Raw genomic sequence first — 12407 nt, forward strand, 5'->3', positions numbered from 1 at the left:
ATGGTAAATGGACTGCATTTATACAACTCTTTTATCCAAAGCACTTTAAAACATATGCCTCACATTCACCCATTCACTCACACATTCACACACCAATGGCGGAGGCAACCATGCAAGGTGCTAACTTTAAGTGTGGTTAAGTGTCTTGCTCAAGGACACTTCGATGCGCTGTTGGGAGAAGTCAGAATCTAACTGGGAACCTCCTGATTACCAGACGATTTTTCAACCTCCTGAGCCACTGTCGCCCCTCGCCCCCCTACTACTCGGTGCCGTTTTTGTTCAGGAAAACACAGAATGTTAAATAATGTTAATATTTTTTTATATATTTATATTATTCTATATTATTTATATAAATGTAACTTTAAATGTCAGCAAGAGCAGCCTGTTGTATATTTAATTAGTTAAATTAAAATGGCTGCACAATTTTATTTTATTAAAATGTAGAAATGTTATCCCGTCTTTACTTTATATTATATATATTAAAAAAAAATTATTATCTATTTATTTAGAAATGTTCTACTGTTTGACAACGACCCCATTTCCCCTCAGGTTTAATAAAGTTATTTAAGGCTTTAGCTGAAAAAAACAAACAAACAAAAAACAACTAGTGTGTTCTTCTCTCTGTGTGTAACTCCGAAATGCGCCAAGCTAATTCGATTGTCTCATGATGAATATCTCATTTTAATTTGTAATGCTCGGAAAACATTCTCTTAATGTGATTTCAGAGGATATTCCAAACAGAACAGAAAACTAGGACTGAGTTCATGTCAGTCCTTAGATAACGTGCGCTGTCAACACAGTCACCTGCGTCACAGCTGACGTCTGCGCTAGCTAGCACATGGGCTCTAATGGTCTAATAGTATTTACTCACATACCGTACCTGTAATACATTTACTATTCCCTGGCAGAGACCCCTGACACACTCAGCCCTAAACTCAAACCCAGCCCTCTTTTCTTGATTGTCCAATAACAACTATTGCTTCCCTCAGACTTTGTTTGTGACAGTTGTGATTAGAGGATCAAGAAAAGAGGGTGGGGTAGTGGGTGGTGTAGTGGGCAAGGCGCTCGCCATCAACGCTGGAGACGCTGGGTTCGAATCCAGCTCTCGGCGTTGCTATCAGCTTGGCTGGTCGTTCATACTAACACAATTGGCAGTGTTAGGGGTGGGAAAGCTGGCGGGTGGGTCCTGGGCGTTGTGGACAGCGACCCCTACAGTTCGGTCGGGGCGCCTGCTCAGCGAGGGTAGGATCTGGAGAGAGGTAGTGCGACCTTCCACACGTTACACTCTCCCGGTGAGAATCTGCGCGGCCAGGCTGGCTGCCGGCTGGCTGCACATGCGTCGGAGGAAAGCATGTGACAGTCTCTGGCCTCCCGCACCAACAGTAGGGGGGAGTGCGCAACAACCAGGAAGGGGGTTGGTAATTGGCATAACGACTAACAGTGGGATGGGAGAAAAAATCGGAAAAAGGAGGGGGGGGGAAAAGATAATAAAAAAATAAAATAAAATAAAAGAGGGTGGGGGTTTGAGATAGGTCAATTCGTTTACATACAGTTGCGGAGATACTGGGCGCAGATACAGTCAATATTAGGCTACAACTGACACAAGCTAAGCTGGGTGAGCCAGGTTGGGTGCCAATGGGCTGAGGTTTTGTAAAACACAGTTTGTATGCACACCACCAGTTAAATCGAATTAAGTTGAATGTCCTCAAGTTATTATGAATTATTATTATGAATTACACAATTGCTTTTGGATGATACCATGTGGCATACTGTAAGGGAGAATAACGGACAGCGTGTTTATCTGGCAATGTTTAAAGATGTTTACCTGGTTTGATTGATTGATTGATTGATTGATTGATTGAAAACTTTATTAACAGATTGCAGAATGGGTACAGTACAGTACAGCTCAATACATACAATTGTTAAGGGGATGCAGACCAGAGAAAGACTTTCGTCTTGTTTACATCAGGGTCCCCCATTTTCAATTCATCGTAACATATATGACATACAGATAGACAGTACTGCTACATCTATACATTTATGACATACCAGTTTTGCAAATACAGTACTGTTTGTGATACGAAAAGAGTCCAGAAAAGAAGTATATACATTTGACGTAGAAACTGTACATTGGAGGAGGTTGGGTAGGTGGGGGGGGGGGGTACTGTACATTGGAGGAGGTTGGGTAGGAGTGGGGGGGAGGTTGGGTAGGAGGGGTGGGTGGGGGACACTGTACAACTGTACAAGCAACACTGTACATTGGAATATTGACAAGACCATACTTGGTCATTTTTACTGTACATTGGAGGGGGTTGTGTTAGGACATTTACAGGGGCCAGTTTCGAATTGCAGTCTCCCGTAGGTGTTTTTTGAGAGTGTTTTTGAAAGTGGGTAGTGATTCACATTCCTTTACAGCTTTGGGTAGTGCGTTCCACATTGATGTGGCATAATTGCGAAACGTGTTTAGTCCCTTGTTTGAGCCGAATCTGGGTTTAACATGATTTGTGGAGCTCCCTCTGGTGTTGTGATCGTGGTATTCACTGACCTTTGGGAAGTATTTTGACATGTACATGGGTACCTTGGTCGTGTAGTGTATCTTGTAGACCAGGCCCATTGCAAGTTGCTGTACTCTGTCGTCTACTCTAAGCCATCCTAGGTTGTCAAAGTGGGCAGGGGTGAGGTGGGTTCTAGGAGTAAGGTCAAGCAGTAGTCTGACCAGTTTGTTTTGAGATGTTTGTAATTTTGTTTTTAGCGCCTTTGAGGTGCTTTGGTACCATGAGGTGCAAGCATAGTCGTAGTACCCTTGAATGAGTGCTCCTGCCAGAGTCTTCAGGGTATTCTTGTTTACCAGTGAGGAGATCCGGTACAAGAATCGAGTTCGTTGGTTGACTTTTTTTATTACATTGGATGCCATTTTGTCACAGGAAAGATTTGCCTCTAGGATTGAACCCAGGTAGGTAATATCTTCTTTCCTTGTGACAATATTGTCACCCACTGTAACTGAGAAGCCGTCGGTCTTGCTGAGTTTGTTATTTGAACCGAAGAGAATGGACTCTGTTTTGCCCATGTGTAATGATAGTTTGTTATCAGCGAGCCATATGCAGATTTTGCCTAGTTCCGAGCTGAGGGTTTTTTCAACCTGTAACTTGTTCTTGTCAGAGACCAGCAGGGCTGAGTCGTCCGCAAACAGGAACAAGTTGCAGTCACAAGCTGACGACATGTCATTTGCATAAATTAGGAACAGTAGCGGACCTAGTATGCTTCCTTGTGGAACACCACAGCTTACTGTGAGGGGGGGGGGGGGGGGGGGGTAGGGTACCGTTTACCTCCACCATCTGCTCTCTCCCCTCCAGGTAGGATTGCATCCAGCTCACTGATAGACTATCAAAACCAATTGCTTTTAGCTTGTCAATCAGAATGGTGTGATTGACAGTGTCGAAGGCCTTTTGTAGGTCCAGCATGACCATGCCGCAGTATTTGCCCGCGTCCACCTCTTGTTTGATGTGGTCGTTTAAATAGAGAAGGCATGTGTCAGTGGAGTGGGATGTTCTGAAGCCAGATTGGAATTCGTAGATTAGATTTTTTTCCGCAAGATATTTTTCGACCTGTTCGTATACAATTTTTTCCATGACTTTCGAGATGGAGGTAAGGATAGAAACAGGGCGGTAGTTGCCTGGGTCTAATTTACTGCCTTTTTTGTGCAGGGGTGTTACTCTCGCAATTTTGAAGTCCTTGGGGACGTGTCCCTGTTTTATGGAGAGGTTTATTATGTGTGTGATGACTGGGGTGATGGCGGCTGCTGAGTCTCTGAGGAATTTGGAGGGGATGTTGTCATGGCCAGTGGCCTTGTTAGGTTGGAGGGCGCTCAGTTTTTTGAGTACCTCATCTGTTGTTACCATTTCCAGTTTGAAATCGTCTTTGTGGACCCCTAGGTTCTTGTAGTATGCTACTATGTGTTCTACCCCATAATGCCCTGAGTGGGAGGGTAGTTTGTTTACCAGTGTTGTGGCTATGTTTGTGAAGAAACTATTTAAGTAATTGGCTACATCCAGCTTGTCTGTGATGAGCGTGTTGTCGGTCTTTATGTTTATGTTTGAGAATCTGGTTTTAAGTTTTTTACTGCAGCCTAGTTGGTTATTGAGTCATTTCCAAAGTTCACATGGTTTGTTTTTGTTTTCCTCGGTTTTGTCATTGATGACATTTTTTTTTGCTGTTTTGATCATGGAGTTTACGTCATTTCTTAGTCTGTTTCTTTCCAGTTTGAGTTCAGTCACGTGGGCTTGGAGTTCACTGCTCGTGCTTATGGTAAGCTTTGACTGACTTTTACGAAACTCAGAGCATTTTTTGTCTCTGGTTTTCATAGCGGTCAGTATTTCAGCGTGCATCCACGGCTCAGCGCGGTTTTTTACCCTGGTGGTTCTTAGGGGGGCCATGTTGTTTAGTATCGTTGAAAATTTGGTTTTGAAGCCAAGCCATGTTTCTTCAACCAGTGTACCATTATGGTAGATTCACTGAGCATGTCTGCTCTTTTTCAGCAACGCCCTGCTTCACTCTCATACAGTTACACACATTCACACCTGGAAGATGCCCAGTACAGCCACTTTGAGTTAGAGGAGAATGTTATTCATTCACACCTGGAAGATGCCCAGTACAGCCACTTTGAGTTAGAGGAGAAGATTATTCATTCACACCTGGAAGATGCCCAGTACAGCCACTTTGAGTTAGAGGAGAATGTTATTTGGAAGATGCCCAGTACAGCCACTTTGAGTTAGAGGATAATGTTATTCATTCACACCTGGAAGATGCCCAGTACAGCCACTTTGAGTTAGATGAGAAGGTTATTCATTCACACCTGGAAGATGCGTAGTGCAACTACTTTGAGGCCTTGTCCAGACTAAAACGATCGTTTTCGTTTCGTTTTAAGGTTTCCTTAAAAACGAAAACGTCTCAGGGCTAAGTGGCGCAGTGGGCAAGGCGCTCGCCACTAACGCAGGAGATGCTGGGTTCGAGCCCAGCTCTTGGCGTTGCTACCAGCTTGGCTGGTCGTTCATACTAACACAAATTGGCAGTGTTAGGGGTGGGAAAGCCGTGGGTGGGGATCGGACGTTGTGGACAGCGACTCCTACAGGTCGGTTGGTGCGCCTGTACAGCAGAATCAGGAAGTATCGGGGGCAGCGTGAGCCTCCCACGGAGTCCCACGCGTTACTCCTCGCCACTGAGAGATCGCGCTGTGCAGGTGAAAATATGCGACGGCTGCCTCCTCTTGTCCCGGAGGGGACACGTGATGCAAGGCTTCGTCCACATTGCAGCCGACCAGTGGGAGGCATGGTCTAACAACGTTCGAGACAGGGGAGGGTAGAATTGGATAATATGAAATTGGGATGGGAGAAAAATAGAAAATGGGGAGAAAAAGTAGATAAAAAAAAATACGAAAACGTCTCAAGATAATAAGTGCATGCCACAAATTTACAAAATAAATGTCTTTCCTGTTTTTACGTCACTCTTTTATTTTGAAAACCCCCGACCGGAAGTGTTGTTGTGCCGTCCGGTTTTGTGCTTTTGAGCTGACCTAGTTTTCCAGAGACAGTCACACCGCGGTGCAACTACCTACTACGTTCGGGAGTGGAGAGAGAGAGAGAGAGAGAGAGACCGCGGCTCAAACTACCTGTGTTTTATTAAAGTAATTGATTGATGTTTAACTTGTACCTGTGTCCAGTCCTTTCAACTAGCAAACGTTGTATGTATTTAACGTTACCTCCACCACTGTCTATTGTATTTAGTTGGTTAGCTATTTAGCTAATGTTGGTAGCATAGCATAGCTTGCTGGCTACAGCTCAACACCATGCCATGGGGATACTATTTACTAAATTATGGAGGCTTTTTAATCGTCAAGGTAAGAGAGGATTTGTCATGATCAACTGAAGGCGTATGCTATGAAACAGTATGTGCTTGGCTACTGCTTTGGTTTTCAGAAAAAGTACATTTAGCTGTAAAAGCCTGATCAAGCTCAATAGCTTCTGTAACACTGTAAGGGAGATGCATAGGCGGCGGGTGAGACGAACACTTGGGTAGGCAATATCGTGTGGAGCGTGCAAAATATTTCCTTTTTTGTCAATACACACACCCACTAGGCTATGCGAGGCGAGCCCCACTAATTTAATACATAGTGCAAATTAACTGTTCAAATGAAGGCATCCAATAATAGATTAACCATTGTCTTACCTTAATGCAGCAAAATGCGACGTTTCGTCTTGGCATCAATGATCTTTTCTGCTTTAACTTTGTCTGATCACTTTGAATGTGAAGACTCTCCTGGCGCATTGTTGTTCTTAGCCAGTTTCGGATGTGATGTGCCTCATTGCTGAGAAAGACCGTTGGCAACTTGAATCACAGCAATGAAGGGAACGTTTTTCCTCATTTCGATCTCATCATGCTTTGAAAACAATGTACATACAGTATCTCTAAAAAGTGTCCACGATTTGATGAACTCTGACTCTCATCATGTCCTCTTAGACTTAGAGCAAGCCCTTGTATGCCAAGATAAAGCAACATATAGCCTCCGCCGCCTCCGGTGATCGGTAGTTATGCCCAGGGGCAGCCCGGTGCAGCTTCTAAATTCCTTTGTTATATGCCTTGGAAAAATACCGTATATCCATTTTGCTTTTTGAAATTTGACTCGAAATAGCGCGCTGGTGTTCGCTACAAAGGATCGGCGGGCGGAACGCCGCCACCTAGCCGATTGACACCTTCGTCGTTGACACCTTGGCCAGCGGGCTGCAGCACAAGACACACACAATAGCCAGCAGCCTGCGCACATATATTATATATACATTTCAAAATTCCCAGCATAACGATTTGGGTAGGCCTAGCCTACCCTCGCCTTATATACCCGCCGCCTATGGGGAGATGTCAATCTGTTGTCAACGGTGGTTGGTGATGTTTGGCTGAGTTTGCACATGCGGGTTAAGGGAGAGGTGGGCTATCGCGTCATCAGTTCAGGAGAAGACACGTTTCGCTTGTAAAGCCTCAAATATACTTCCTTCCTCTAGACTCCCGGAGTCAGCATTGCCTGCGGCTTGGGCCGATTGTCATACTAACTCGTTTGGCTGAGTTAGCGGGAGGGAAGTCGTGGGTGGTAATCTGGCGTTGTGGACAGCGACGCCTACAGGTCAGGTCTGGGCGCCTGCTCAGCGAAAGGCAGGAAATGGTGAAGGCAGCGTGACCTCCCACGCGTTACACTTCACCAATGAGAGTCCTCGCTGCCAGGTGAAAAAAGAGAGCCGCTGGCTGTCTCTGCATGTGTCGGAGGAAGCATGTGGTAGACTTCAGGGTTCCCTTGTACCGACCAGTAGGGGGAACATGCGCACAACGACCAGGTAGGGGAGGGGGGGAATTGGCATAATGACTAAATTGGGATGGGGAGAAAAAGCATAGAAAATCAGGCGGAGAAAAAGAGGATAAAAAAAAATATATATATATATATACTTCCTTCCGCAAGCCGCATCCGCATGTGCGCATTGGTGCGTGTGACGTAATTTGTGTAATTCTCGTCAGCGCGCTCGTCCGCACGGACTTCGCATCCGGCTCTGATTGGGGCCATTACACAAATTACGGATGCGGCTTGCGGAAGGAAGTATATTTGAGGCTAGAGCTGCCGCGGTATTGATGTTTTCCTTACCACACACATTTGCAAAATATTTCCTACCGCCGCGGTTATTACCACACAAAAAATTCAAAAAAAAGTTTGAATGCATTTTTTTTTTAGTAGTAGTCTACTCTTTATAGCATATAGCCTGCCTCTAGTCTAAATGTCTATCTTTAGAGGATGACTTTGCAGCATGAATATTGTTTGGGATTCGGCAAGCACGCATTAGTTATTGAAAGTGAAACACGGATTCGAAGTTTCCCCTCTGGTCGTGCGCAGTTCACTCGGTGTCGCGGGCAGGGGTGGTTACCCCTAACCCCCCCGACCCTTTCTTATTATTATTACTATAACGTTACTACTTTATAATAAAGGCATTCGTTTTGTGGCATTAACATTATATAGTTATACGTTCAATAACATCAGCGTATTTACCAAGGCAAGCAATACTCTATTCATATCTCAGTTCCTTTCTTTGCTCAGAGCGTGCTGAGTTGTCCCATTCTGCGGTCTGTTAATAAAGTTTTCAATCAGACAAGTGTATAGAACGAAGGGCTTTTATTATAACATTCGTTGCAGACAGTAAAATCATTATGTCTCGTTTAGTACTCCTGAAGAGCGATGATAGTCCACTCCGGCGGAGAGTTAAAGCTAACGTTATTAGCCGTGTTGTGATGAGCTGACATTCAGGACGTAAAAAACGTGTGACGCGTCTCTCTTCTGACCAATCAGTGGTCTGCAATGTTTCACGTGACTTTTCTGGTACCCAATAGGGTCGCTTGGAATCTCGATAGAGGAGTAGGGTATATCTGCAGAGCCGCAAGCCCAACGAGAGGAGGGTAATTTATTATTATTATTATTATAAAAAACAGCGGTGACGCGGTATTCAGCCTACTCTGCGGTGGCCGTGATGTAACAGCGATACCGCGGTAATGCGGTAATCGCGGCAGCTCTATTTGAGGCTTAAAAATGTTGACGCAATGGGGGGCGTCTTCAGGCGTCTTCAGAATTGCGCACTCTGTTAGCTGGTATCAGAAAGTAGCGTCTTCAGGCTGCCAGAACGCAGTTCCATGTGGCTGAAAGGTGCAAACGATCAAATACTTTGCCTGATACGACCAAAATCGTTTTAGTCTGGACATGAGTTAGAGGAGAATTTAATTTCCTGCTGATCCGAGGGTCGAACCAGCAACCTTGTGGTTGTAAGCCTGCTCCACTAACCTATCACATTAAAATGGTTTGTTATTTTCTGAGCAGTCTATCAATCCAGTTTGGACTCAGTACTTCAATGTCCCTGAAAGGTCATACAGATTAAATTCAACTATTCCAGGTGGCATTACATGTACAGTAATCTCCTACGAAGCATAATCCTGCTGAAGCAGGTATAGTAGGCAGGCTAGGTTGTTATATTGTATTCAGTCCTCAGGAGAAGGCTAATTTGACTGTGTTGAATTACTTTGAATCTTGTTTTGAGTTGCCCTATCTTTTCTCTTGCAGTGATAAACAAGTTTGACTACGTGTTTGCTGAGAATGGCACGGTGCAGTACAAAGATGGTAAATTTCTCTCAAAACAAGTGAGTGTGCATTTTCTCAAAGGGTTAGCCCTTTCACACAACCACACTACAGAAGGTTAACCCTTTCACTACCACACTACAGACGGTTAGGGTTAATGACAATAAATATGAATGTAATCTCTAATGGTTTGTCCCCACAGGCCATTCAGAACCAGATAGGAGAGGAGCTGCTGCAGGAGCTCATCAACTTCTGCCTCAGCTACATGGGCCTCATCAAGCTGCCCAAGAAGAGGTCTGTCTGCCCCCCTGGCCCCCAGTCACAGGACACACACACACACACACACACACACACACACACACACACACACACACACACACACACACACACACACACACACACACAGACACACAGACACACAGACACACAGACACAGTAGCCACTGTGAACATTCACCATTTCAATGTTATGTTCTCAAAGTTCTTATCTCATATGTGAACTCTTACCGAACTTGAAAGGGTTAAGCTCCATTGTTCGTTTCCCATGTGACCCAGAAGAGCGTGTGTTGCTGGTGACACTGGTGTCACTGTACCAGTAAAGTGCGACTTTAAGAACATCCATTGGCGCGCGGCCGGGCACCACAGCGGACTAAGCGTATGTCTACCACCGCAGAGACACTGGTATCGAATCCGGCTGTCAGCGGTGCCTCCGGCTTGGCCGGTCGTCATACTGGCACAATTGGCAGTGTCAGCGGGAGGGAAGCCGGTGGGTGGTAATCTGGTCGTTGTAAACAGCGACTCCTACAGGTCGGTCAGGGCGCCTGCACAGCGAGGGAGGGAAATGGTGAAGGTAGTGTGACCTCCCACGCGTTACACTTCACCAATGAGAGTCCTCGCTGCCAGGTGAAAAGAGGCTGCTGGCTGTCTCCTATGTATCGGAGGAAGCATGTGATAGACTTCAGGGCTCCCTAGACCGACCAGTGGGGGGCACATGCGCGCAACGACCAGGAAGGGGAGGGGGGAATTGGCATAACGACTAAATTGGGATGGGAGGAAAATACAGAAAAAATAGGAGGAGAAAAAGTGGATAAAAAAAAGAACATCCATTGGCCTGAATCCTTTTTCCCCGACCCGGGTTCAATTCCCGGTAGTGGTCTTGGTCAGGTGTTCCAAGATCTACAGTAGGATGGTCTACACCCTCCCCAGACTTACAGTAGGATAGTCTACACCAGTGGTTCTCAAACTATGGGTCGCGACCTAAATTGGCAAGTAAATGTTTTTTATATAAAACAATTTATTATTATTATTATAATTATTTTTTACTCTTTGGACGCCAGACCCGATGATAGTCGTGTTATCTCGCCGACCGTTCAGCGCCAGACCCGAGTATAGTCAGGTTTTCATCGTTATTTATTTAATCAATATTTCCATTCATTACAGGCACACAGACTCGGGGTTAACATGGGGAATCATCCTGAGAATGCCAAAGTGCAATACCGGCCGCATCCACCCAGGTGGCAGTATCGAGCACCCTTTGAAACCTTATATCTTGGCCTGTGCAATGATCAAATGTCTCCGGGCGCACTTTTCTTTGTCAGGCGAGGCGATCGCATTGAGAAGCGTCAAATGCCTCCGATGCATCTGTTGTGGTGGATTATGTTGGCGACACGATGGACACCAATACTTGGACTCGCGATCAGACAATTGGAATATTCTTTTTGGGGTACCTCCTAGTGAAGGTAAGGATTCAATTATATAAATCCTGCTTTGATCCAACCATGATTTCACCTCGATCGCAACGTGTGTGTGTAACGTTACTCCACAACGTATGCCGCTGGTGACGATCAAAGCATCAAAAAAGCCCCCCCCCCCCTTTCATGCATTCATGATGAAACATAATACCTATTATATACATTTGATTTGGAAATAGTAGCGTGTCCAGGCAAGAAATGGCAACGCTTTTAGTGAAATTCACGTTTTGCTGCATATCGTCGTTTTCTGGGATTAGACAGGATCAATCTAAAACTATACTTATATTCACCACGGTATAACACGCGAACGTATTGACGGAACAAATTTATTCTTTTTCACATATTGAACGATAGATAGTTGATGTCAAATGGGCCATAGTGCTAGGCTCACACTACCCAAATGCAGCACTGAACGGCACAGGAAGTCCTTCATTCCAACAGCCATCAGACTATACAATGCATCACTGTGCCTCACTGCATCACTGAGCACAGAGTGGCAGCTCCATAGTGGCGACTAGCGGCCTCCAGGCTCCACAACAGGGGGCAGCGACTGCTGCCAGACATTGACCTAGGACTAATAGGAACCCAAGGAGGACAATAACACTACCTTAGGCATACTGCACCTTATGTGGATACTGTGAATAATGTATATTTCAGTTAGTTAGATAGAAGTCAAGTTAGACCGCACTCACAATAGTTGACACTGGGTGCTGCAATCCCGAAGATAAATGTAGAATAAAGCAGGAAGCCGGACCAGCACTCTCAGGTTTCAAATTTTAATTGCAGCCGGATACATACATGTTTCAGAACCAATGTGTTCCTTCTTCAGTGTTGATGGCTAGCAGTATTCGTTTAGGCAAAATGGTGGCTATATACAAGGTGGGCAGGAAGTGACATCAAAAACAGGTGTGCCTGGGATTACTGGTCAACTTTGACCCTAGGAAGGAGTCAATTCCTAAATACAAAAATACCAGAAACAAAATACTTCTTACCCATAGTTAATAGGGCTAAATAGATGAGCCCATTGCAATATTTGCAAAACGAAAATTCTCTTATGAGCAACATAAGAAAACATTTCCTCATACGTAAAAACAATAATAATAATCATGAAATCATAATAATGATGGTAAAAGTCACTTATAAGAAACAGGTTAACACGTTCTCTTCATTAATTCCCCTTGGTTCAATGCAATTGAACAAATGGATATAATAACATTCACGTTGCAATAGTAACTTATGCCTGTCACCCCCTCTAGCGGGCCTGTGGACTAACTCGAGTCCCATGTATTTAAGATCGTTGACGGCATGTTTGCATTTAGAAAAATGTCGAGCTACCGATGACTTGACATCTGAATTTCTGACTGAACATTTATGTTCACTAATTCTCGATTTAAAGGCTCTAGTTGTTTTACCCACATAAGAAAAATTACACAGACATTTCAGCAGATACACCAGATTTGAGGAATTACAAGTAATGCGCCCTTTAACAGGTATACGCTTGCCCAT

General features: G+C 44.7%; 1 protein-coding gene across 1 annotated transcript in view; it reads left to right on the top strand.

Moving 5' to 3' along the window:
* pmm1 (phosphomannomutase 1) overlaps positions 1–12407 on the top strand; it is a 42041-nt gene that overhangs the window by 7371 nt on the left and 22263 nt on the right. The window contains exons 3-4 of the mRNA XM_084329973.1: positions 9137–9213; positions 9354–9445. Of these exons, the coding sequence (XP_084186099.1) occupies positions 9137–9213; positions 9354–9445 (169 nt within the window). The remainder of the gene's footprint in view (positions 1–9136; positions 9214–9353; positions 9446–12407) is intronic.

Source organism: Notolepis coatsorum (genome assembly GCF_963971535.1).
Source record: "Notolepis coatsorum genome assembly, chromosome: 14".
Classification (NCBI taxonomy): Eukaryota; Metazoa; Chordata; class Actinopteri; order Aulopiformes; family Paralepididae; genus Notolepis; species Notolepis coatsorum.